This window comes from Gallus gallus, chromosome 13 (assembly GCF_016699485.2).
Source record: "Gallus gallus isolate bGalGal1 chromosome 13, bGalGal1.mat.broiler.GRCg7b, whole genome shotgun sequence".
In the NCBI taxonomy this organism is placed as follows: Eukaryota; Metazoa; Chordata; class Aves; order Galliformes; family Phasianidae; genus Gallus; species Gallus gallus.
Window position 1 is genome coordinate 11867397 of NC_052544.1, and position 27187 is coordinate 11894583.

General features: G+C 44.8%; 2 protein-coding genes across 7 annotated transcripts; one reads left to right on the top strand and one right to left on the bottom strand.

The window, feature by feature from the left end:
- Positions 1-858: 858 nt before the first annotated feature.
- Positions 859-10878, bottom strand: MFAP3 (microfibrillar associated protein 3). Of its 4 annotated transcripts, none has more exons than NM_001012784.3 (3): positions 10836-10878; positions 6283-6743; positions 859-4930 (listed from the first exon to the last, which is right to left on the bottom strand). In NM_001012784.3, the coding sequence occupies exons 2-3, from the start codon at positions 6560-6562 to the stop codon at positions 4185-4187; spliced, it is 1026 nt and encodes a 341-aa protein (NP_001012802.1). In that variant the 5' UTR covers positions 6563-6743; positions 10836-10878; the 3' UTR covers positions 859-4184. The 4 variants fall into 4 exon arrangements, with proteins under 4 accessions (NP_001012802.1, XP_015149267.2, XP_040502842.1 ...); XM_015293781.4 differs by having other exon boundaries at positions 10738-10878; XM_040646908.2 differs by having other exon boundaries at positions 10675-10878.
- FAM114A2 (family with sequence similarity 114 member A2) lies at positions 10692-26452 on the top strand. Of its 3 annotated transcripts, none has more exons than XM_040647168.2 (20): positions 10692-10892; positions 11521-11668; positions 11814-12013; positions 12199-12295; positions 12748-12843; positions 13125-13237; positions 14124-14258; positions 14419-14577; positions 15181-15304; positions 16291-16370; positions 17035-17163; positions 17376-17515; positions 18279-18351; positions 18927-18980; positions 19737-23556; positions 24014-24143; positions 25568-25628; positions 25708-25784; positions 26133-26177; positions 26321-26452. In XM_040647168.2, the coding sequence occupies exons 3-15, from the start codon at positions 11816-11818 to the stop codon at positions 19836-19838; spliced, it is 1500 nt and encodes a 499-aa protein (XP_040503102.1). In that variant the 5' UTR covers positions 10692-10892; positions 11521-11668; positions 11814-11815; the 3' UTR covers positions 19839-23556; positions 24014-24143; positions 25568-25628; positions 25708-25784; positions 26133-26177; positions 26321-26452. The 3 variants fall into 3 exon arrangements, with proteins under 3 accessions (XP_040503102.1, XP_046756403.1, XP_414580.2); XM_046900447.1 differs by lacking the exon at positions 10692-10892 and adding an exon at positions 10958-11391; XM_414580.7 differs by lacking the exon at positions 10692-10892 and adding an exon at positions 10958-11003.
- The last annotated feature ends 735 nt before the right edge of the window (positions 26453-27187 follow it).

The following is a 27187-nucleotide window of genomic DNA, read 5'->3' on the forward strand; positions in this document are numbered from 1 at the left end:
TGCTCTTCAAAAATCGAGTGAGCAAAGTCTGCTCTCACACTCAAACAGCTCCAAAAAGGCTTTACTATGGAAGGTTTCTCAGGAAGCTGTATTTTGGATGAAGAGGTTGGATTGCAGTTTTTGAACTATATTAGGGGCACTTTTACTCTGTGCTGCAGGCTGGCACCCAGAGCTACAGGAGAAACGCACACAGAAGACATTCATTCTCACACAACATCAGGGACTCACGTGGGAAATGGGGTTTCCTGGTGTGACCGGTGGCAGAAAACTCCTCACTTAGGGCCTTGGGATCATCCTCTGGCACAGTGAATGCTCTGAATTGTTGCAATGCAATAGGAACCCAAACGAGGGTCACCAAAACGAGGAGGAAAACAAAAACAGATTTGGTCACTTGAAGGCTTTCATTACTCCACATTTGCACCAAGTTGCCATTTGTGAGACAAGCTGTCTCCAAATATACCATCTTTTGAGCAACATTAAAAAAGCACAGAACTAGACAACCATGTAGAAGAGGTAAGAACATAAAATAAATGTTTGTGGTTGAGTGTCTCTGCTCTTCACAATCACCTTTTTACCCTGACAAATGAAACTGAGGGACGCACAGGCCTTGCAGAAGCCATGTCGGGTCTGTAAGCATTTGCATACGCAGCTGGCAACCATTCTTACAGATGCTGCTGGGGACTGTGAGACACAGAAAACAACAATCCCAAAGACGTCAGAGCAGGGACTGTCTATCAGATGAACTGAGTGTCCTGGCGCTCTGATAGCACAGTGGCTACCAGCGTTCAACCTCCCATCGCCCGCTGCTCACCTCCCCTCACCGATTGAAAAGGAAACCCAAAGAAAACAAAGCTTTTGTTTTTCATTTATTTTGCAAATCTACCAATTCATTTTATGAAAGTATGAAATCCTACGCGGTTACATTAAACAGTGACGTTACACTCCATGTAATACAAAGAACCACTACAAAGTTATTTTTAGGTACTCTCGGGTAATGAGTAGATTTTGTGTTATTTTAAATACAAAGGAGTGATGAAGAAGAGATAAAATAGCCTTGAGATTGTCAAAGAATTCAGTTTAAACCAAGGAAACCACGGCAGAATCTCCTTGACCTATGAAAAGTTAGAAACACTGTCACTTATGCAACCTTTCCATGTCAATTTTCAGTTAGTCACATCAAACAGAGCTACGTGCACACAGCTACTCAATGTAAGAAGACTTCACAAGCTGTTTGAAACCAGTGTCAGGTTTCCTCCTCTGGAAATCACATTTACTGCATAACACCACCATCCTCCTTGCTTTCAGATGCACAAAAAACCCTGTAATATTGTTTGTAAAATACACTGAGGCTCCTAATCTGTTCTAATTGAATTCAGTGGAGGTAGGATCAGCTCCTACATTTAATAAGTGCCACTGATTTACTGAAATTCTTGCAATACAGCTTCCTTCCCAGGGCTGGAATTAATTTGGGAAACAAAATGCTGTAATAATTCAGGAAAATACTTGGCTTTACTATCCAGCAATTGACATGGCCATTGCGTTTCTGAGGACCTGGATGTAGGATTCTTTCCTCTCCACCAGAAATGGGGACACACGGAGACACCACGGAACGGCGCTCAGTGAGAACTCAGAGCTATGGAAATAAAGAATAAAAATCAAAGAACAGATTGAGTTAATTCAGAAACTCCTCTCCTGACACCCATCTGATGCACCTCTAGGATCATCCTGCTGCCTGCAAGCTGCTGCTTCTGATGAGACATCTGTCAATCACAACTGCATAACTGCTTCCATGGAAGCAATTAAATGGAGCTTTGATTGTGCAGCTGCATCTCTACAGTGCATATAGGGAAGGGGGAGATGTCGAAGATGCTACTGCCACAAGGAACGCAATAGCTTCACAGAAGCAAGGAGAGCTGTTTTGTGAAAACTAGCAGCAGCAGGCACAATGCCAAGGGCCTGTGGCACAACAGAGATTAAAAGAGATTACCCTCTCCTGTGGCCATCAACTTTCAGATAGGACATCCAAAGCGGTACAAACCTCCAAATCTGTGCTCAGGCAATAAGCCTGCAGAGCTCACTGTAGGACAGAAGTGAAGCCAGCAGCATCTTGGCAGGGCTTCTAGAACCAGGCCTTTATCCACAACAGTGTTTAACACTGATCACCAAAAACTTTTGTGAAAAACAGACAGGTTACACAAAACTACACCATTTTTTTTTCACCTGGACACAAAGTGCTATCAAACCATGGAAACTATCAAGAAGCTACTGCAGAGGGCAGTATCTATCGTGTCTATAGCAAGCTTTCCTCCCCTGAAGCAGATGTTTGCTACGGTCTTGGCAATGGTACCAAGCTGGTCAGAGCACGACTGCAGCTAAGGCTAGCAGTGTTCATTCTTCCCAAAAAACACAGCTCTTATCTGATATACCAAAGCCAAGTATGCTGCAATTACTGGTGGCTGTTAGCAGAACTTTCCCTAGGAGGTATTTTAAAGCAGTAATAGATGCTTCACTTTCCCATCATTTGATATGATGTGATAAATGTAATTTGCTCAGACCCTTTGTTAGGAGGATGCGCTACAACAGAAGGCTCCACCCTGTTATTACCACTGTGCCTGCTTACTCATGTAAATGTAGAGTCAAATCCTCTTAAGAATCCTGAACAGCCTTCCAGAATCACTTGTTCAACTGACATTTTTGTAATAATAAGGAAAAGAAAAAAGAGTTGTGGGAAATTAAATGGTGCTCCTGTTGCCAAGTTGTTTAAATTATATGGCAGAATGGTTCCAGTAGTTGTAAAAAATGAATTTGTGGAGATTTTACAACCCTTACATCTACTAAATCTCTATAGGATACATAATGCTATTTAAGTGATACAACTTGTAAATGCTAGGGAGAAAAAAAATCAGCACCAACGTGTGAAAGAAGATTCTTGATTCTTGTCTGCCTGTGGCTTCCATGAGGATGGAGCTCCACAGCTCCACAGCTGAGGAAGGAAGCCATGCAGGAGATCCTTGGTGCAGCACATACACGTGTAGGTATGGATGTCAGCTGCCTTTCCTCTTCAGCAGATGGGAAAGGGCAACGCTCTCCAACCACTCTGCCCCAAACAGGGGCTGGTGAGCAGCTCAGCCAACCCCTCTGCTAAGCCCTCTGTCCCACTGCTTTCTGAAAGCACTAGCCAGAGGTCAGTCAGTGGCATTGCTTTTTCCCCTCTACTATTACAGTGTTCAGAAATAACTGCCTGAGATACCTTAACTGTAGACAGATTTCTGTTTAAGTTATGCCATTAGATGATTACTGTCGTTCTTTTCTCACAACAATGTCAAATGCAACATGAAACTTTGGGTTCTCTATAGCGAGTGAAATCAGCAGTCAAAAGAAAGACAGTGCCAGTGGTACCGCCTACTGCTCCACTTTGTAAGACAGAACCAGGCTAAGGCGCGTTGGCAATCAGCACCAAGCTTAAGTGACAAGGTTTGTAGCAATTTGCTTTCCACACGCTCGAGTACACACCAGTTTTCTGCAGATGCACAGAAAGCAGAGATCCCCTGGTTGTTTTCTAAGCTGCTATAGCACTTTGTTTAATTCAGCAGCAGATCTCGGTGCAATTATTTTCCTAAGTACAGTACACTTTGATAGCAACATAGAAGCACACTATGCCAAACAGATTTGTTCAAGCTCACCATGGTTCTGATGGGCTACACGCAGCACGAGGCAATTCAAAAAAAGCACACAACTCAATTCATTGGTATAACTACACTGGCTTTAAGGAATTCCGCTTCCACTTTGTGAAGGAAGAACAGGCTCACAAAGGAAAAGATCTTATTGCAACTTGTTCTGCTCAGCTTGGCTACTTCTAATACAGATCAGAAGTATCAGAGGGTACCAAGGAGCTGACGATAAAGAATTCCTGTTTTGTAAATACTTGAAGTAAAACAAGCTGCTTCAAAAAGAAAATCCACTGAACAATAATTCAAACGGCCTTCTCTTACAGATTTGAAACTGTTAGATCAACACAGAGAAACACTGACGGGAAACACAGACATCAGTAGTAGTTCTGGCACCTTGCAATTTGGAAAATAAAACAACTCTTGTGCTCAGGGGATGAGGCAGCTTGTTTGCACATCCCTTTCTCACATTATCCCAGAGTCACCCATGCTCCTGTACGACAGATGTGGCTCGGTTCAGCAGGTGCCCTCCTCAGAAGGAGCAAACTGGCAGCTGTCATGAGAAACGGTGTCAATGCTCTGCGCTTCCGCCTGTGGGTGGATGGACACCTGAACAGCTATTTCTTGGCCTTGCTCATTCACAGACCCATCGTCAGAATCCCCGGCCGGCGAATCACTGCGCTTGATCTCTGGGTTGATGGGGTATATTGCAGCTTGGGTACCACAGGCTTGGGTTTGTTTTTCTGCCTCACCGACTTCATCAGGATCATCAACTCGCACAGCCTCAAAGATCTCTTCCATGAATGCCCTGCAATTAAGGATCAGTGGCGGAAGGGGAATGCTTCTGGCAAGCTCTTCAATGTACCGAGCAAACTCCATGGTCTTAAACTGAGTGACTTTGGCCAGCTCTAGTGTTTTGGCAGATGTAATGATGGGGATACGCTTGGCTATCTCAAAAGCCTTCTGAAGCTTTTCAGCCCCTTCCGTCCTGAAGAACTCATTGATAGCCTTCTCTGTTTTGCGGAGGTGACTGCTCATCATGCACAGACGAGTTATGTTTAAAATGAGGGTGATAGCAAAGGCAACGAGGCACACAATCATGTAGTAAATACTCATGTCTCCTGAGGTGAAGGTGACTCTCAGGGTGACGGTGGAATACACTGCGTTGTTACCATTAACAGCTGCACACGTGTATCGTCCCCTGTCAGCAAAGTTGACCTTTGTGATGTTGAGGAAATTATCAGCAATCCTCCACCGTCCACCTGGAGGTTCAGAAGAAATAAAGTGAGCTAATGAAACACAATCAGGTAAACTAGAGATATGCTGCTTGCTCCACAAGCTTTACAGTAAGCACTCTGTTTCTAGCATAACACAGTAGGATAAGAATTAAATTTTCCTTTTTATGCTTGTGACACAGAAAGCCCTAACTCAGTTAGCCATCCTACTGCTTAATGGTAAATTACTTTGTGCACTTGCTACTCTGGTTCTTCTGTTTTCTCTCCTTTGTATTTCCTGGAGTGCTTTTGCATTGTTAGTTCTATTTGACAGGGAACCTAATTCTTAAATAGAACTTCTCACCCGCTGTAATTCACTGTGTGGAAAGACCGTCCTCTACAGAATCTAATATTCCATACGTTCTGAGTCAAAAGTCAAGTGACCCATGAAAAAGATCGCAGTCTGTAAATGGCTCAGCTGGCAAAAGGACCCAGAATTTTCTTCAGACACAGCTTTCTGCTGAGCATGCAGTGCTGATACACAAAACTTACATAAAAAGAAATCAATAGAAGCTTTATGCAGTATTTCCTACGGGTTTATAACTTGGGGGAAAAACTGTTTTCATAACTCATTCTTCTAATTAGTCTACTCTGAACTAATTTCCAGATGGCACTGTAACTACAAAGAGGTTACTGAATACTTAAAGCAGTACGACGGCCTCTGAGAAGATCCTATCAATTAGCTCAATGACCTTCATTAATACTAATAGAAGATACCACACGGATCTCTAAAAGCCTTTTTTTCCTTTTTTTTTTTTTTTAATTAAAAATTGGAGGGACAGAACTACAAGAGCCCATAGGAAACTATTTCTGTCTCTGTATGAAAGGGTTACACGGTATGCGTTTCAACCTTGGCCATTACAAGCCGTGTTGGTTTCCACAATCTCAGTCATGCATAAACCAGAAAATAAATGTAATCAGTTACCTCATGCTTTATAAAATCCTGTAACAAAATTAAAGCAAGACTTGACAGCTTGAAAAGGTCATAATTTTGGAGACTTGCATTTAATTCATGCGTTTGAAAAGATAAAATATGAACCAGAGCAATAATAACATCAGTTACAATCTGGTAGGATGTATACTCAGTTCTTCTGTACTGCATGCTGTGATGTTTCTTGAACTAAAGGACAGGAGGGCACTATACCAGGATGAGTGAGCTATGACTTCAGAACTTGGGTATAAAGCCTGATCCACCACATGCCAGAGCTTTGTCATGTTCTCTCCTATTTTCCAACCGTAAAAATGGGAGGATAGGAAGAGAAAACAATAAAGTTCCAGAGACTTTCATGTACTGCATAAAAGCAGAATGCCCAAGGATATAAAACAGCAGAAAAACTCACCTTCATCTTTCTGCTGAAGCAGGTGTCCTTTGGAGTTATACCAAAGAATATATTCATATTGGCTGATGTTCACTTTACATTCAATTAAAATACTGGTCCCCTCTTTGGCTATGATATCATGGTGTGCTGGGGAACTCGCTAAAGCTTGAGGCACTGGATGAAGTGATGTATTGAAAGACTCAGAAGCAAGTGTCCCATTAGAAGCTACATTTTCCAGTGTAAGTCCAATCGTAAGATCAGCACTAACAGTCAAAATTAACAAGCAATAGCTGAGCTTCATGGAAAGTTAGAGAAAAATGCTTTTTCATTTAATTTGGAGAAATGAGGTCATAAGATATTAAATTGTCTGTACAGATCTGAGATAGAGAGGAGGTTCTTAATTTGTTCAGCGGTAGAAAACGTCTTGGATCCAAATGCACTTTCAAGATCATCAATATCGTGAGTGGAAACTGGAAATCCAACTGAAAAAAAACACAGTTAAGTTTATTAATGGCAGCTTGCTTATGGTGCATTCAAATCTCATTCCCAGCAAACAGATTTCCAGTAGCATAATATAAACTGTCAGCCAAGAGGTTCCAAATCAGAGCTCCATTCAGAACGCAGTAATGAAATGAGGGTAAGAAGGCATTAGCACAACCTTCAGTCCTCTACATGTTCATCCTCCCATCCAAATAGATAATATCGGGAACAACAATCATTAAGAGAAACGTGGCTTTAAAAAAAGAACAAATTGTACAGACTACTCAAACTGCATAAGTCCCTTCAGGGTCAGAAAGTGCATCCTGCATTTGTTAACAGCAAAAAAAGAGTGCTTTCTTAATAGAGGAAGAAAAGCAAGAAAGGGGAAATAATTTCTGCCTTCCTCTGCACTGACATCGAAGTCCCTTCACGCCCTGTTTTTACAAGGCTGGTTTTTCCTTTAGCATCGAGGAATAAAAGCACTCACACATCTGATTTTTAGCGCTTGTACATCTACTTCTACTTACTTGATTTTAAGGTAAAATCAATGTTAGGTGTCTAAATACCAGACAATACGCTCCTCGTTTCCTGCACAGGGAAAATTATTGTGGCAGTTACCCACAAAGGGAGGAAGTCCCATTCTGAATAGCAGGACACCGATGTCTAAACACACTTCCCTTTTTTTGGCAGCCTCTTTTGCTGCCGCCGCATTCTGGTTTCTGCTGTTATTGTTGTACAGTAAACTCCTACTGAAAATCTTTTGCTTTATGCTGCTGCATCTCAGCAGTCACACCTCGCTTATTATCTTCACCACACCAAATCCTGCCCCGTATTTCACAGCTGTTGGAACAATTATTTTCTCTAGGGACAGAAGTCTCGCTTCAGATTTATGTGTGCACAAGGTATTTGAAGACAGCAGGATGGAGAATTTAACTTGAGGTTCTCTGCACACAAAGATTTTCTTTTCTAAAAGCCAGAATAAAACCAACTTGTGACCAAACGAGATTACACCATTAATAGAAAATCTGTAATCAATTCTCCTGGAAGCCTGATTCAAAAAGAAATTCTAATCCAATATGTATTCCCTGAGGTTACAATTCCATCTACACCGCTCCAGCGCCGTGGAAAACTATTCACAAAGTATAGAAGCCACAGGCTGAAATGTTATCTTAAAAAACATCTGACTTCACCCCACTGACTCTGTGACTTCAAATTCATCATCTTCTCTTCTAGCAATAAATATCACAATACAAAGGAATACGTTTTCTTAATAAATAATGCAGACAGTTCTTGTCCTCCCAGAATCGCTAGCTAACACTGCCTAGGGCAGACAGAATTCACATCACTTACGAAAAATAATTTGCTATAAATATGTATAGCTGATTTGTACTAATTGTGTTTCCAGCAGAGACAGATTAAGCATAGTCAGGAATGGGAAAATTTGCTGAATAGGAATTTGCCAGACTTGGAATTCTGTCAGTTAAAGATAACTTGTTGAAGGTCAAACCAGCCTCTGGATCTGACGTCTGATGAGAAATGTGTATCTGACCCATTTCTGTTGCAGCTGTTGCCAAATCATTTTCACAAAGGAGGCAAAGGAGACAGCTGTGTCCAACTCTCCTTCAAGCTTGACTGACCAACTCACCCACTGAATCCTGCAAGGGAAACGAGAACCCAGGCCCTCTACTTGTTCCTCCATAAACAGCAATCCCTTCATCTGCCCTCTTTTTCTCCTTTCCTTTCTCTGCCACTCCTCTCACCTGTTCATTTAAGATGTGACCAGCACTGAGAACTGTTGCACCACTGAGCTGAGGAAAATACTTCCCCACAGCTAAACAGGAAAAAGAATACCAAGACTTCTTTCACGCATATTTTCCACTGGTTTGACTTTGGGAGAAGCATTACTGACTTCTACTGCCTCTGGAGAATGGCACTCCAGCCAGAGACTGCACAGGTCTGACAAAACACCACTAAGATTGCTGCTGACCAACCAGCACCCTTTTGTTTGAAGGAGGGGTTTTAACCTTTCTCTTTTTTTCAGACCTCTGGTGTTTTCAGAGAGTTTCAGGGCCCTCGGAAGGCTGCCCACCACAGACTGGCTTATTTGGGTAACTCGTGCAGGTTCCTTATGTGCAGGCAGTGGGCTGACAGTGCTCTGTGGATGGCTGACGTCTGACCTGACTTTGCAAGACTTGCTGCAGCTCCAGCTGATGATAGCAACAAAGTGAACGCAAACCCTGTCCCTCATTATTGAATCAAACATGGTACAGCTTCCAACCTTCCAAAACTATAATCTCCCGACTAATAATCTTTCAGATTTATTAGAGAACAATTCCAGCACCTCCTGTACTCGGCCTGTGTTATTTTTGCCATTTTAAATTATTAAATTTAAATTATTAGATTTCCAAGTGTCTGCGACATTCCTTCCAAAATGACATTAGAAACCTCAGTCAATTATTTAACACAAGAAATACTGAGCAACATTTTCCCTCATAAGAATAAGATAATTATCTTCAGTAATTGCATATGCTCTCCGCTATGTCTGCACTGAGCTTGCATAATGTATAAAACATTGGTGATGGGTCATTGAATTTTACTATTAAACTCCTCGAGGTCTGATTTATTCTAAATTGTTTGTCACATTTCACTTTTGGAAAACCCATTATTGTTAAGCAGACAACGATCTCTCATTGCTGAATGCTGGGAAAAAATAAAATGATTTGCAGAATCCGTATTCTTCAGCCATCACACTCATGCAAAACAGCTGCTGGAGCTGATAAAGGATCCAAAAAGGATAAAGCTTGAGCAGTGCCAACATTACAATGCTTCAAGACAGCATTAAACCTAAGCAAGATGAAATGTGCCGAATAGAAACTGGCTACTTTACAATGAAATCTGGAGCTGAGCTCAACATATTGAACCTTTAGGAGACTCGAAGTTGTAACAACAAATAGCAGTGAAAGGATAAAAATCCATGATGCGTACACTTATATGAGTCATCTTTGGCACTTATCCTGAAAAAATGTTTGTGTTTAACTTAAAGCACTCTAAGTAGTCCCACTGAGGTCAGTGGAAATACTGAGAGTACTTAACATTACACACATTTATAAAGCATTGCAAGATTGGGGCCTGAGCAGTTATACTGCTTTGCATTCACTGATCATAACATCATCTCACACATGGAGAAATGCAAAGCAATAAACCGAGATACATCTCACAGCCTGTTCCATCCTCCCACCACCCCTGGCAAACAGCGTGGCAGTGTATTTTGGCTTTGTGATGGTTTCCAAACATGTTAAATGGCCACAATGTGCACCAAACGGTACCCACTGATCACTTCTGCAGGAAGTCTGCACCCTGACTGCAGCGTGGGCCGAAGTGCAGAGGGTGTGGCTGTCCCGTGTGGCCCTGACTGCCCTACAGAGCTGGGAGAAGCATCTGACACAGAGCTGAAGGTGTGAACTCTGTGACTGGGGCAAAGCAGAATCATAGGATGGTTTGAGTTGGGAGGGACCTTTAAAGACCATCTGGTCTGACTCCACTGCAGTGCGCAAAGACACCTACAGCTCAATCAGGTGTGATGGAGCAAAGCCATCAGCTCCAAGGAAAAGCAACGTGCAAGGGCATAGGAAACCTGGGAAGTGCAGGGCCTCAATGCCTGGCAGGATGGGGAGAGATAGGAACGGGCTGCTGGAAGAGACGTGCTGCAGGGAGACCCCACGATGGAGTGTGTGAGAACAAACGTGTTCCTGCTAATTGCTCAAAGCATTCTAGGGTACAAATTGGAAACGAATAGCTGAGTGGCCCCAGTCTACGCACACACCGACAACAGCACGACGGCCAGGCACGCTGCCGGCTGGGTGAAGTCAGACCACGCGGGAATGACGTCAGGTGGGCACGACGTCACGCCACAAGCCGCCCTCCTCACCGCACCTCTACGCCGAAACACCGAGCTAAGGCGCGGGCCCCGACGCCTCCCGGCAGCAGCTGCCTCACCGTTTTCCCCGCGTTCTGAGGTCGCTAAGGGAAATCTGACATCACCGCGGCGCTGGGAGGTACGGCCCGACCCGAACGGACCCGATCCGAGCCCTCACCTCAGACACCGCCACCGGCCCAGCAGCCCGGATGTGCTTCCCCGCTCGCCCTTCCGGGTGCGTCGTACTTCCGGTATCAGCCAGCGGGTGCCGCTCTGCACCTCCTCTCGATGGTACAGTCCGCCCGGTGGGGGAGTGCAGCGCTGGAGGCCCGGCTCGCCCTGGCTGGTGAGGCAGGGGCCCTTCTGGGTCTCCTTGATGCGGCTTTTGGGAGCGTGACAGCGCCCTGTGGGGCTGGGAGCGCTGCTGAGGGACTGCGGGGTGCGGAGTCCCGATAGGCCTGGGGGGCTCCCTGGGCAGCGGGGTGGCCGCTGGGGTTGGGGGAGCACAGGGATCCCGTGGGTACAGCGCTGTGCGGGTGCCCGCAGCCTCTGCTGTTGCGTCATCCGCCGCTGCGGGATGCAGAGACCGCGTCCCCCCGTCCCGGTGTCCCCCCGTCCGTTGTGGTACACCCCGTGTTCTGTTTGAGCACCCCGTAATAACTCAGCCCTAAACACAAAAGCAAAGAAGCTGATTGCCTCCCTCCCTGCCTGCTTCCTAATAGCTGTCTCCATTGGTATCCAACCCCTTCCAAAACTGCTGGTCCCAAACAATTGTATTATTTTATTTGTTGGTTCTTTTTTTTTTTTTTTGTGAAGCAAGTCATGTATTTAATCACCTGCTGTGTGTTTTCCTTGCTTTTCAGATGTGGCAGCATTTCTTGCAGAGAGGGCGTGTTGGTGAGACAGGGCCACTTGTTCCTGTGGGACTTTAAACTTCCAGGTGTGATATTTCTCCTGGTCAGCCGTAACTCCATGTACAGGCGCCCTTAAAAACATATCCTGTTCGTGCAGGTACGTGTGGCAACAAGATGGGGTTTCTGCCCAAGTTGTGCTTAATTATTTAGAGCACAACTCTATGTGTGCTGCTTTTGAACTGATGTCACAGCATGGAAGCGAGGGGTTATTTTATCTGCTTTGCTTTCTGTGAATGCCATAGTCATGTCTGAAGAAGACAACGGTGAAAATCTGAAAGGGGAAACCTCTCATGAAGATGAGAATGAGCAGAAGGTGGAAGAACTTGGCAGCACTGAGAGCAATGAAGAGAGAGAGCCTGTGCCTGTGACTCGGAAGAGACCTGAACCCAAAGCCCCCAGTCAGTCTGCTGGCACAGAAACGCCCACAGCTGAAACTTCCAAGGTGTGTGTTTGTGTTCAGTCTGAGTAGTGTGACTGGGAGTTTCATGGCTTTGTATGCAGAAGAATTCTGAAAATCCACATTGCTGTTCATCTGAAAAGAACAAGCACTGTGAAAGTTACCCACCAGAGGCTGCGTGTGTTCTTCGTGTTACCTGAATCGCTCTCTTCTGGTTTTCTTCATTAAAGGTTTCAGAACCTCCTGCATCTCAGTCAGGATGGGGGTACTGGGGGAGCTGGGGGAAATCCCTTCTGTCAACTGCATCTGCTACTGTAGCTACTGTAGGTAAGTCTCTCTCTGGTATTTGATAAATGTTTTAACCATACCTCATGTTTTGGGAGCTTGTGAGCTCTTTTTTCTTGAGAGTGAGGTTTCTGTTATAAAAGCAGGTACTGAAAAATGTCAAGAAAACTGTTCAAGTAGTGGGAAAACACGTACCAAAAGGTACAGTGAGATTAAGGAGATGAACTCAACCAAAACTACCAAGTTTTCGAGGTGTTTGAATAATTTGATGTTTTAAAACTTTGCAACTTGATTTAAAACCCAAATGAAATCGGAGTTAATTACAGTGGAAAGTAAACAATGTGGATAGTGGTATGTTTTAATGTGGATTAAACTGTTTTGTGCAGGAATAAGCCAGAATAGTAGAAAAACTATATACGTATCTGATGCTGTTTCTGTTCTTACGAGGAATAAAATGTACCACATGGATAAAATACTGCTGCTGTCTTCTGTAGGTCAAGGTATTTCAAATGTCATAGAAAAAGCAGAAACAACCCTTGGGATCCCCAGTCCTAGTGAGATCTCTTCAGAGACCAGAGATGCTACGAGAGGTCAGTTTTTATTGTGTAGGAACAACACTGAAACAAATCTCGATATAATCAGCCCCCAAATAGCGTCACGTTACTTCTGTCTCTCATATTGGTGTAGATACCAAAGTGCTAAAAACAGCACGTTGCTTACTGGTGTTAGCTCTGAAAAGAGGCCAGGAAAACAATTCCAATTCTAACCCTGCTTCTGGCTGACACATCGTGTGTGTTAATTTTCTGCACTCAGCAGCTGGATGGATCTTTCTGTGGGAGCGAGGAAGATAATTTTCTACCTTCTAATGCAGGAAGCGAGAATCCCGATGCTAACAGCGCAGATGCAACTGGCGATGGCAGTTCCTTTCCTATTGCTGGAGCTTTTGGAGTTCTTTCAACCATCTCTACTGCTGTTCAAAGCACAGTGAGTGAGTTGGGAAAGCAGGAGAATATGCATTTGAGACCGTTGTCTGAAGCATCATATCAGGAAACTTTTAATTCTGGTTTTTGTGAGATAAACAGTGAGAGAATATGTCAGCCTTCAGTGGATATCTCATGCCATGCTGACAATTGATGTGCAAGTCATCTTCAGTTTTGTTAGTTATATATAAAGTGTTGATATATAACAAGGATGCCCAGCGGTGAACTGTGTAATGCATGCATTCCCATGCATGTCACCTCTGTATTGTTATCTGTGCTCCCTTCCTTTAGGGCATTCAGTCAAATGGAGAGTCAGACTCATCCCTGGAATATTTTCAGAGAATTGTCTAGATGTGAAACTCATTCTCTTCTTCAGAAACTCGTGAAACCAGACCAAATTGCTTGGAAATCTGCTTGCTCCTGTTGAGAAATAGACTTCAAAGAGTCCAGTACCCTTAGAAACAGTGCCTTTGTGATCTGCTGTCTTGTCAATTCTCCCATGAATCTGAAATAGCTGCAGATGTTCAAGCCTTAAAAACAGAAGCAAGCTTTCCAAGAGTTTAGCAACTGAAGCCCACATGTGTAGCATTTTGTGATTGGAGTGTCAGAAACTAAGTACTTCAGAGTGCTGAGAGCCAGCTCCTTCACAGAATAATAATATTTCCTGTCAGATTCAGGTAGCTTTTTTGAGTGTTCTGTTAAACTGTTGATTGATAGTGTGTAATGGCACTTTCCTTGTCCTTACTCTATTTTTGATGATTAGGGTTGAATTCTGGGTTGACAAGGACCAATTTGGCTTGTCTAGCATAACAAGGCCTCAGTCTCATTTCTTCAGCTATATGGTCTTCTGTGACTTTTATGCACTGACAATATCCAAATCTGTTTCATAGGGAAAAAGTGTTATTACCGGAGGTCTAGATGCCTTGGAATTCATTGGGAAAAAGACAATGGATGTGATAGCTGAGGGAGACCCTGGGTTCAAAAAAACAAAGGGCCTAATGAACAGAACCTCTACGTTATCTCAGGTACGGCTGTTCCCTATTGACTTGTTGGTTTCTCATTGTTTTTTCTTCTTTTGTGATCCTGTCGTTAAGCAGCCATCTCTTACTATTGAACCTAAAGCTTTCTCCTACCCTACTCTGTATCTTCTGGTATTGACCTGAGTCCTCTGTATTTCTTTTTCAGGTCTTACGAGAGGCAAAGGAGAAAGAAGAGCAGCAGACAGCTACTGAGGTTACCATGACTACAGAGAAGAAAGCCCATTATGGGTTACTGTTTGATGAGTTTCAGGGTCTTTCACATCTGGAGGCCTTAGAGATGCTTTCTAGAGAGTGTGAATCAAAGGTATGGCCTTGAGCAATTTTCCTTCTATTTTTGAGTTCAGCTGAGCAGGAAAAAAAAGATCTGAGATGTATGTACATACATGTAAAATCAAGTGCTCAAAACTTGTTACGAAATGGCTGACTGTAGAACTTCACTTTGACTCCCGCGTTATGATTTGCTGTTATCTCTGGGAGCATTCTGCCCTGTCCTCAGCTCCTACAGCCATTCTCTTTGCCTAATCAGCCTCAGTTTCTGCATTTCTTCAATACCTTATCAAGTGGGTGCTTGGTTGCTGGAGGAGAGTAGTACTACAGGCACAGCAGAGAGCGTCTTCTCTGTTTCAGGGCAAGGAGAAGGGCTGGTCAGCATATGCATTCAGAAGTCATTCAAATTTTTATAAAGGAATCATTTTAATAACTCCATAAGTATCTGCTGTTACCTAACTTGTCTTTCCTCTTCAACCTTCATGTAGGAAAACACCATTTTCTTATTAGTAATCTGTGATTTTCTTATTAGTGATCTGTAATGTTTTTACGTGCAATGTAAATGAGTACTTCATCTTCCATCTTTTCTTTTTCTTTCTGGACTTATAACTCTCCACTTGGCTGTTCTGCCCCTAACTAGGTGAAATTGGTTCTAAATGCCCTCTCTGGAGAAGAGTTGGAGACAGTGAAAGAGGAAATGGAGCAACTCAATGAAGCATTTTCTTTAGCTGAATTCTTTGAAGAAGAAGAGGAAGAAAAGAAAGGTAGAAACCCTGGGTTCTGGAAGGAGAAGCTGGCTCTAAATGAAATTCTCAATGCAGAACCAACTAGTCATGAGAGCGCTAGCAATGGATGTGATGCCACAGTTAAGTTATTCTTTCACTAGATGCTTAATTGTAAAGCCATCTGTGGCTACGAGCAGGACTGGTAGCAATGCCCTTCATCATTGGAAGGCTTCTGTGCATTAATTCTGTAGCAGAAATCATTCAATTCTTGCCAGAATAGGATTAGATTTACTTGACTCCTGGTCTGTTCTTACAGACTCATAACTCAAGGAGACACTGGGTTTCCCTGTTCATAAGGACTTTGAATAAGTTGTCTAACCCAGGGGAGAGCAAATGTTTTTATTTTTTAAGTGAGAGTTAGCCAGGGGACCAAAAGACTTAGAGGTGTCTCCATACAGAGAAGCCATCTGATTCTTGAAGATTATGCAGGTATAAATGTAAATTTCTTGCATTTCTTGTACCTAAATGGTTCATCAGGGAGGGCTCACACCTGCACTTGCTAGCATTTAGCATTTAATGTATCTTTTATGTTTCTGTGATGGATCTCACAGCTTCTCTCCCACTGTTAACATCTGCCCTGCCATATATGACAGGAGAACTGTAGGCTTTAAGCAATATTTCAGACTCTCCAAGGTAAAGCACAACTTAGTGCATTGTAAAATGCTGTGTTTGTTTGATGTGTTATAGATTGCCTGCCTGTAAAAATGGAATTACCTTAGCTAAAGAACCAGGATTGAGAGAGCAAAAGCTAATCTTCTGGCACTGGCATCTCCACCTTTTCATAGCTTACGTTATAAATTATATTTAAAAGACCAGATGTGATGCATCCTTGCCTGAGTTGGTAATCCAAGGAGAAATGCACGAAACAGTTGAGAGACTTGCGCAGAACTAGTTGTGCATTAAAGTCCTGCTTGTTTCCTATACCTATCCTTTTGGGGGGTTCTTTAGCCTTCTGTTTCCTTTAGGAGATGAGGAGTTTACCAAAGAAGTAACAGAGCTGTTTGCAGAGTTGCGTATCTCCACAAAGCCGGATAAACTGATCATGGTGAGTTGTTTCTCTAAAAGCTGGAGAGATTTCTTGTAAGACCTGCTTCTCAGGCTTGCTTTGCTTGTGGAAAGGTATGAAGACAAGCTGTGTTTTAGACCCTTTGACAATTGGGGTGAAAAGAAATGGGCCTTTTCCTTTGACTTTATGGGGTGAAGTCATGTTCTGTAATATTTATGGCTCTGAATCAGTGGGCACCAGTGGGTCTTTGCCCTATCACTGGGCAATAATATCTGGTGGCAAAGAAGATGGAGCTGTAAGTTATCAGCCACTGCAGTGAAATCAACCTACCATTTTGAATTGCAGCCCTCCTCTTCACTCAGACCACTTGGTTTTACTATGTTCAGAAGCTAGTATGAAGAAGATATGTCCTTCTTGCCATTGTTTCAGTACCTTTCAGATCCACCAAGTGGCAGCAGCATTCTACAGACATGTTTTTGAAACTCCTCTGTTAATCATGGCCCTGCTGGTAAATCCCAGCAACTGGTGTTAGAGAAATGAATGTCTTCTACTACATGCATGCAGTCAACTTGACTTTGTAGAAGGCACTAGGATAGTTTATTATGGTTGTTTGATTTAGCTGTTTCCTTCTCTTAGGGAGATCTAACATTCTGTGTTTTGTGATGTGCAGTGGGGCTTCATTTTAGCCATTATCTTCATCCAGGTGAGGACATCTGCTCATGACTGGATAGCACAGTTCAACAGCAGTCTTCCTAAAGAAGAAAAAGAGAGTGAAGAAAACGAGGAAGTAGAACCTGGAGGTGGTGACCATGATGTTAAAAAATCAGTAGAGGTAACTGGCCAATGGAATAAGACAGTATCTGACCACAGTGTGTTTATCTGGCGACTGAGTTACAGTTGTGATTACTGGAACTTACGGGTCTCTATTTCTGCACAGATTTGGGGATCTGAAAAGGCAGATCGTACATTGTACTATTTATTTGCTTTAAATAACGGAGGCTGCTAGTTCTTGTATGATGTGGGAGGTTTTTTTAACTCTTGCAGGATATTCATGCATTTGCCATAAGAAGTCTGGCTGAGCTGACAGCATACTCCATTGAATCGTTCCACAGAACTGCAGCTTTGTTTCTGCATGGTCAGAAACAGGAGGTGACTGCCACAGACAGAGCCAAGTCCCTTTCACAGTAAGTTTATCTCTTCATAAATGTGTAGCATGTAATAACCTATGGTTAAACTGTTTAATGCTTCTTTGCAATTCCAAGGGATACAGAGCTCTTGAGTTCTGCACTGATGTTCACTGCTGGAAGATAGGGATGCTGCCCATGTGGTAATTCAACTGTCTTTAGCTTGAAGACATTTATTGATAAGAAAGGAAACCCTGCTCAAAAACTGATACAGCCAAGAGAAATGTTTTCCCCAAACTTCTGCTAGTTGGTAGATAGGAATTTAAAATGTGACAAAAACAGCTGTAAAAAAGTGATTTGCAATTACCCTTTTGCTGGTTATGTATTTTGTTAGGTACATGATACTGTAAAATTGCTGCACTAATTAATAGCCTGATCATACAAATAATGCATGGGGGGTTTTTCTTTGCAGCAGGATCTAGTTGGTAAGGATATGAACTGCACAATACTTTCTACTTCAGAAAATGCTACTTGTTAGTAATAAAGCAAATTAGTACTGTTCCTTTTTGAATTGCTGTGTCTATCCTCTGAAAGCTCTCTCACATCTTCAATTTTGATTACTTATTTTTCCACCTTTCTTTTCCCCCATTTCTTTGGGGAACTTCTGGATCTTCATAAACTGTTGCAATGCTGTGAACCAGTTTTGGTTTAATTTAACTCCACGTGCATGGAAACAAGGTGTTTGTATTTTACATGAATGCTAAAAGAGAATTGTTCCTTGTAGACTGTGTTTACTATACAGCTTTCCACTCTTCTTCCACAGAGTGACGATCGTGCTGTGTAAGGAACTGTCATCTTTCTCCAAAGAGTTTACTACGTGCTTAACAATTGCAGGGGTAAGGATTGCATTATAGTTCTTAGGGATGAAATGTGTTACTTGATTACAGCACAGCATTGGAATCCTCACCACAAAGCACTTGTGCTTCCTCATTTATGCATGCAGGTTCTTGCTTTGTAGTCTGGTCTCCCAGATTACTTTCTTGTAGACTGGCAGCTGAATGTATGCTGAGCTTTTGAATGGCACCAGAGGTGTTCAGCCTGGCACAGAATGGTGGTGGGGGGTCGGTGCTGACAATACTGATGAGACAGAAGGAAATAAGGTTTGTGATCCTGTTGTAGATATTACAAAACATTTAGGTGTTATTGAAGATGGTATCCTTACCTCTCAACATTCTGACTGCCCGCAGTTCATTTGAAGATGTGTATCCATAGAGGGCTTGCACTGAATGTGTGTGGGTCACCTTGTTCTTATTTGCATGGTGCAGGGCAGATTGTCTGCACCTTGTGCCTTAGCTTTCATACTGTCAAGGGAGCAATGGCGACTGTAACCTTATAGAGGCTTTAGCTTTATTTTGCTTGAAGTAATACGATAAAATTTTCAATCGAGATAATATATGTCTGGTCTCTGCAGGTCAAAGAGAAGGCAGATGTGCTTAATCCCTTAATCACTGGAGTGTTTTTGGAGGTCAGTTATGCTGAAGTTAAAACTTTAAGCTAATACTCAAAACACAGATACACTGTTTTTTTCCACTACGCTGTCCTTATGCACGCAAAGTTCTGTAACCCGGAGTCTTAAGAATCTACTTAACTATCTGATAACTTACAGATTTTAATAAATGCCTGTAGACCTTCACAGGACATGAATGTTAGTCAAGAGTGAGCTTGGTTGGGGTGGTCCCAGCTGACAGTTATCATGGGTCAGAAGATGCAAAGTATTTGTTCATATTTTTGGATTTCTAGCACTTTTGTACAATGCTTGAATTCAAATCTTAGACAAGCTCAGAAATCAGCATGTAAGAGTCCCAGCGTTTCCCAGCTGTTAAGTTGGTCCTCAGTGCTTGTAAACTTCAGAGGTGGGATGGGAAACGGATGTTTCTGTTGGTGTATTCTTCCTTCCTGATACAGCGTGCTTATGTTTCTCTGTGAAAGAAATGCTTTTTATCTCTTACACAAAGTAGTATCCTACCTTTGGATCACACTTGATCTTGTGTAGCAGCTTTTAAGCCAGTTGCTTTTTTGCCGAGTGACATAAAGCCTCTCAGAAACTTACATTAAATTGATTTCTAGAAGGAAGCTGTAAAGACCCAATAAGCAATAGGGTTTTGTTTCTTACGTGCAGTAATCAATGCTGTTTGAGATGGGTAGAAGGTTAGTGAAGCTGACTGGTAGCGTAATTATTCATGTGTCTTTTTTTTCCTTTTTTTTTAAATCACTTTCATAGGCTTCAAACAGTGCTTCGTACATCCAGGATGCCTTCCAGCTCTTGCTGCCTGTACTGCAGCTCTCTCTTATTGAGGCTAGAACGGAACTATCACAGCAATAAAAACCCATCTAATTAAGAACTTCTTGACCTTCTCGCTTCGTGTTTTCCATGCTGGAGAATGACGTAATGGCTGATATTAAGAGGGAAAAAGATGAACTGATCACTGCTACTGCAAGAGCAATGATAAAGTACAGTCTGACAGTGACAGCTCCTACAGCTCATTGAGGGATGTGATTAGCATAGTCCAGGCTGGTGGACGATGTGACAGATTTCAAGTGCAGATTGCTTCCCTGTTTCCATAGGCTTGGAGTGAAGTGAAGTCTCTCTGCTGTATGTGTTAACAAGCTCTTTGGAGAAGCTCTCCAGACTGGAGACAATGCTGGAGAAAAGAGTAACAGCTGGCAATTTAAGAGTTAGCTGAAGTCATAGTTGATTTTTAAGTCAGAGAGACATAGCTCGGCTTCTGAATGCTCAGCATTGGAGCTGAAGTGGACGCTGGATAGAAGATGCAAGAGAAGGCAAAGATTTTTGATCATCGCTCCTGATTATTTTTCAAGACTGAAAAGAATAGAACAGAGAGGGTTCCTTGTTGAGCCATTGTTGCAGAAGAGAAGCCCCAGCTTCCTGGAGGTGTCTGCTAATGACTCAGGGATGTGGGACTGGGACTCACCAGGGTGCTGTTATTTGTTCTCTTGCAGAATGCTTGCCTCGGCACAAACTGGAAAAATGCTGATCTGGCCCTAAGAATGTGGGTACTTTACTTTATAGCAATAAACGAGAACTGGCTAAAAGGGATTGATTCTTGTTTGAGCAATCTAATGAGAGAATTGAGCCGTAGGATGCCTCTTTTTTAATGCAGCTTGACGTGTCAGCCACAGACTGTTCAGGCTCAGATACTGGTTTTTTTTTTTCCAATTTATGTGTAAAAGTACTATAATGTAATGCTCCTTCTTGGAAGACATATTAAAGCAGAGGAAGAGGAAGCAATTTGGTTCTGTTAGCAGGAGTCCTAATTTGTCTCAGAAGCTGCTTCACGTATCGTATGTGTTCCTTTGTGCTATGAAAGTTCCCTGCTTTGTTCCTTTTTACAATTTCTATCTTTTGAGCTTTCCCATTGGGAGGGAACAGCCTCTGTTGAAATCACAAGAGCAGAAACGCACGGCTTAAATGGAACTTAAAGAAGTCCAGAATAGCAAACCAGAGGTGACTGAGTGTCACACCTGCCTCTGTATTTGCTCATTGGTAAGAATGATGCTCAGATCTTATTTTTCAAATCCTCTGGGTTTTTGCAGGCCTTGCAGATTTCTGCAGTACTGAAGGCTTAGTGTTTCTCTGCTCCATTGTGCAACAGAGAGATGTTCTTTGTATTAGTATACCTCTCTGCTAATGCTGCTCTAGTTTTATGAGCATGGAGAAGCCCTTGCCTTAGTCCTGGTTAGGCTGATCAAATCTCTGGAGTGTTTTATTTTGCTTTTTAAAGAATGCTAGACTTGAAAGGAGTGTGACTGGGGAAAAAAAATATCTATGCTACAATGAGTTACGTACTTTTTCTTTACATTGATAGCATTTTTAGAAAGGGATTTGTTTTGATGACCGTTTCAGGTGGTGAGGGGTGCTAACAAAGCAGCAGGGAAGAGCTGTGCTGCCTTTCCTCACCCCCTGGCTGGTTTGTGTGGCAGGGCTGTGTGCTGCTGTGGGGCAGGGGCAGCTGGGCCTCTCATGGCAGGGCACCCTTCCATAGGAAACGAGGCTCTAAACACAGGCTGGGGTGTGAGAGCTCCCACATCTGAGCTCTAAATTACTGCATCGACACAAAATGTCACCTTGGCTCCTGCCACAAAGCCAAGATTTACAGAAATGTCAGAAGAGGAAAAAATGATGATAACAGGGCTTTATGAAGCAGCAGCTACTTCTTTTTTTTTGGGCAGGTTGTCTACTTAAGCCGGCCTGCAGTGCTTCTGTGTAGAAGAGTTTAATAATTAAAGGGAAGGAGGTGTTTCTTTATTTTTTTAATAATGCAGATGGTAGCTCTTTCGGTCACGTGCTCACCTGCTTTTTGTTAGAGCAGCCGGAGCACAGCTGTGCAGCAGCTTCACCTGTGTGCCTCTGCAAGGACCGCAGTAGATTGCCAACAGAAATAGTTACAATTGCTGAAATCTTGCTACCCAAAGCATGCATCAGAATTCACCATCCAACTGTCTGGAGGTCTTATTGCTCAGCCTTGACTTGCTCGTGAATCTGATGAGAGCTGGCAGTGATTTGAGCACTTCTGGTGGTGTTCAGAGAGATGAGAGGTGGCTGAGAATAGATAAGAGTTAGCTGAGATGCTGGCAGGGGCTGGGAGGAGGAAAAAGCCTTCCACAATTATTTTCTTTCCTTAGGAGATATTCTGTTACTTGCAGCTGCAAAAGCTGCTTCCTGGCAGCTGCTGTGGAAAGGTTTAAAACATGAAAAAGGCTTGCTTCTCCCGACGTGCCCCCAACCTTGGCCCAGCCACGTTCCCAGGGACTCACTTTTCATTATTAACACACACACGTTCAGCAGCAGCAAAACCTCTGATGCAGGAGGGCCGAGTGGTTGTCCTGCTCATTTGGAAGTGGCAGCAGCTCTGGTGCCAGCAGTGCTGATGGCTGTGAGTGAGGGGATGGGTGTCCACGTGTCCTGAATCACCCGCAGCACGAGTTAAATGCTCTGACTCAGGAGCAGGAAGGGAAAGCTTAAGCCAGGAGGAGGGAGGCTGTGACATTTCTTCCCCAGGTACGCATGCTGGATCATAAATAAACAGTTGTCTGTAGTGATGTGATTTCAGCAGAAAGATTGGTGTTCTGTAGCCAAAGGCTGCTTGGCACAGCAATCAGATCCAGCATGGGAGGACATAAATGCCCAGTCCCGTGCTAATTAATGTTTCTGGGAGTGCAGCTCTGCACTTTGACAGCAGCTCATTGCACTGATGCTGGCTGCTGCCTGCTACGTTCCTGTTCCCTTCCACTATTTGAGGGCAGCTCCGTGCCTGCTGGAGGCTGAGAACAGAGCTCAGGTGTGCTTTGTGGGCTGGGGCCGCTGATGTCCCATCACATGGTAACAACCAGATTCATGTTACAAGATGCTGCTGGCTGTGGTCTGGCTGGGGCAGCTCTCAGGAGCCACAGCCCTGGGGTGGTGCTCTGTGTCTCCATGTCCCTGCAGCAATGCCGGGGCTGTGCCCTTGATGGCTCTGTCTGGAGGATGATGGAGGTGCCCCATCATCATACCACAAGCCTGGCAGGGCAGGCAGGGTGCAGTGACTGCTGTAATAGGCTCACCATTTTCAAAACAAGGTCAAGCACCATGCCTGTGGGTGAGGATCCTCATCAGGGGATGGCAGGAGCTGTTCGGACACGCAGGGTTGGATTCCAGCTGATCCTGACACCGAGCATCCTCCCTGCCCTGCTATGACCTGGTGCCATGCATCCCGACCCTGAGCTTTGTGTGCCTTGCCTACCTCTTACTTCTGATCCAACCTTGCTGGGAGGACTCATGCTCTGTATTTGGGGTCAGCATGGACTCCCATAAGTCCAGGAGGCTCAGGGCATCCATGGGCAGGTTTTTGGGGTGGGCGACCTCTGTGTAGCTGCAGCTCCACTGCAGGGTACTCAGGGTCAGCTTGCACGTGAGTTACAATTACAGTTGTAATTACTGTGGGAGGAACTTTGCTGTAGATTTGAAGGGTTTAAATGGGGCAAATCTTGTGGGAGATGTAATACCTTTTATTAGGTGGAGAAAACAAATCAGCTTTCAGGTACGCGAGCCCTTCTTGACATTATTGTTGCTGTTATTATACCATATTGGTACTATTAGAAACGAGGGCATTGCATTAGAGGGGAAGCACATTATGCAAGTGTTTAGACTTGCTGGTAACTGCTCTCTGCTGACAGCTATTTGCTTAATGATACGTTGGAGCAGAAGCCAACAACAAGGACGAGCAGAAGGAGCCCTGCCTGGGCTGTGATGCTCTGGGACGAGGGCAGCCAAGCCCTGGTGGTGGAGGTTCCCACCCTCTGGCTCTAATAAGACCCCAAGCCCCATCCTCTTTATCAGGTAGGGCTCTGCCCTTGGGGTGTTCCCAATGGAATGCCCTGCAGAGCTGGCGTGGGGTCAGGTTCAGTGCTACTGCCCATGCTGGAGGCAGAAATGTCTGCCAGGCTGTATAGGTGTGAATGTGACTGGTCATGTTCTCAGTGTCACGTGCTGTCCAGGGCGGGTCGCAGAGCCAGTTTTTCTGCTCCCAGAGTGGGACTTGGGGAGGAGACCGCAATGCTCAAATAGCCACCGTGCTGCCCACTGCCAGCCAGGTGCTGAGGAGCCCACTCGCCTTTCCTGCTCCAGGTAGGACACTTTCCTCCATCTTTGATGTCACCGTGGGTATTTACAGAGTGGCTTATCGATGCTGTGGGCTGGAGGGGAGGTGTGGAAGTGTGGGGTGATGCACAGGGTGAGACAGAAGCAGCCCTGGGTCAGCTTTGCTCTGGGGCATCTCATGGATGGAGATGGGACATCGTGCCTTGTCCTCTCTGGGAAGGGCTGCAGTCCTCTTCAGCTGTGCCTGGAGGCACTGGGACCACACAGACTATCACATGTGATGGGGATAAGAGTGCTCGCTTCATTTCCCAGTGCTCTGCTCCACGTTCACCTCCCGCTTTGTTCAGCTGCAGAGGGAAATCACAGCTCAGCACAGCTGGGCTTCACCCGCCTATGCTTTAGCTCACAGCTCCATCCAAGTCTGGGAGTCCCAGAAGGTTGTGATGAAGGACTGCTCGCTTGGCATGGAGGCACAAAGCAGGGGCAGCCCCATGAGTCTGGGGCTGAGCGGGAGCTGCTGTTTTGTGCATGGGACCCAATGGCAGGGAATTGGCTACGCCTTCCTAGGTGCTGCCTTTCCTTTTGCTAATGCTGGATTCTTTTTAATGATATTAGATTAAAAAGTAATTATTTCCAATTAGGAGCTGCACTTCTTAATTACGGAGAGGAAGTAGATTGCTATTTGTTATTAATTAGATTTTTACCTTTGAACCGATGGTGCCTTTGTCAGCCCTCACCTGTGCTCTGCCTGCAGCTTCCCAGAGTATGTTTGGAAAACAGACCAATGTTATCAGCCCAGAGGCCGCCTTGTACTTCACTGCCCATGGACAGTGTCATTTTGTGGGCTTAAAAGCATTAATTGAAAGCCTTCACCTCCTGCCTCCCTCTACCAGCGATCAGCAGAGGCTGCTCTGTAGCTGTGTGCTGGGGCAAAGGGCTGACCCCATTGCCCCCGCCTGCAGCACAGCCCTGCTCCCTGCCCTGCTGCCTTCCCTCTGCCACAAGTACCAATTTTGCTCTTTGTGCCTGACAAGGAGGGTTTAAGCTGCCAGTGCTGGTTCTTTTTTTGGGCTCTGTTTGTTCTTGCTGTTTTTAAAGAAATCTGTTTGCCTTCTTCTGAGCTGCTTTCTTCACCGTCTGTCACTGCTCAGGCACTTAATCAATGCTCAGAGCTTTCTTACTGCTGCTGCCTCCATCTCCCTCCCTGCTCTCATCCCATCCCTGGGGGACGTCTCTCATCTGCAGCTCCTCCAGAACCCCAAAGCATGGGGCCTTACTTACCCTTAATTTAAAATATTTTGAATATTTCTGTGGTTTCCACCTGCTCCCAGGTGGGTTTGGGAGGGGAGTTAAGGTATCCCCCTGCATGCTTGGTCTCCACAAACAGTGGGGACTAAGGAGGTATTTTCATCCCTGAAAAAACCCCATGATTTCCCCTCTGTGTGCCATAGGTGTGACCACCTTGTGCTCCAGAGCCCTTTGGTTGTGGTGAAATGTCGACGATCCTGAAATGTGAGTGTGGGATGGGAGCTCGGGAGGGACCCTCCTGGGGGTGCTGCCATTAATGACCCTCCCCCTGTGTCCACTGTAGGGTTTGGACGGGAAGATAAGGAGAGAGAGGAGAAGGAAGAGGAGAAGAAGCAGGAGGCAGAGGAGGAAAAGGACGAGGTATGGGAATGCTGGTGCTGGTGGGTGGTATGATGGGGCCAGCCCCAGAAAGGGGTATTGGTGGCACGGGGATGGATGCTTTGTACAACAGTTGTGGGAGGACTTTGAAAGCCTCAAAGGATTTAATGTATATCCTGTCTGTGAAGGGCAGCAGTGCCTGACTCATGGTGTTCACAGCTGGTGGTTGACGCTGAGCCATCTGCAGCCTGAACTCACACAGCACACGTGGCTTTTCCATTGACAGCCAGCTCAGAGCCTGGCTCGTTCTATCCATGTAACTTCTCCCCATCCTGAATAGCAAATGGGGGGGCAGAGCCCCTGGTGACACTTGTCCTTACCTTTATGCAGGGAGTTGGGGACGGTGACAACAGGAGCAGCAGCAGCACAGAGGAGGTAAGCATCCGAAGTGCCCCACGCTGAGCTCCCCAGTGCCATCCACTGCATGCATGCTGCTTTTGGGGGGCATTCAGCACCTGGAGGCACCCAGCAGCACCCAGCCCTCCTCTCACATGGTGCTGCTTTCCTTCTTATTCCAGCCCCAGGACCAGGGCCGTGCTGAGGATGTTGAGAAGGAAGCCCAGGAGTAGACTTGCTGGGCACGCCGAGGAGGTGGGGATGCTGGAAGGGGCTGGCCACTGGTAGCCAAATAAAAGCATTTGGACCCCAAAGAGAGATGCTGTTTATTCATCTCAGCAAGCTGTCCGTCCTCAAAACAGCTATGAAAAGGCAGGTGGGGGGGGGGGGGTACGTTTTGGTCAAGATCGTTTAAAAGGATGGAGGGAAACTCTTACGGCTGGATGGCATTTCCCATTGATCGCAACTACACCAAAAGCACTCGCAGGGGAAAAAGTAACCCCAAACCGCGGTGGCTCACAGGATGCCGAGCGTTTGGCTGCCCCGTGCTCTGCTGCGGCGGGGAGAGCCAGGAAAAAAGGGGAAAGGGGGAAAAATGAGCTGTCACCGCCATCTACCGGGACTGGGACGAGTGGCAGCGGGGCCGGGGGTTTCGTAACAACTCGCGGGGTGTTGGGTAAGGCTTCCTCCGAACGGCCTCACGCCTTCAATAGTGCCGATTTCGGACAAACTTGGGTTTAGCAGTCAAAGTCGTGGAGGATTTTATTTGAAACCACAGAATTTTTGGCTTTAAGTATCGTTTTCTCGGAACAAATGCAGCCGGCTCTTGTATAACCATAGCAAACAGCAGGAGTGATGCTGAGGAATGTTGTCTTAATTAACCAGCATAGAGATTAAAGGGAAAACATGGAGACAGAACAAACAGACCAACCCAGCAGCTAAACTGGGTTCTGGAAGGCTGAGCCTAAGTGTGTTGTGGTCAGGGGAACAAGGACACCTCAATGTAAAACAGCCCCATAGGGCATTGCAGCCTCCACCGCCCTCTATGT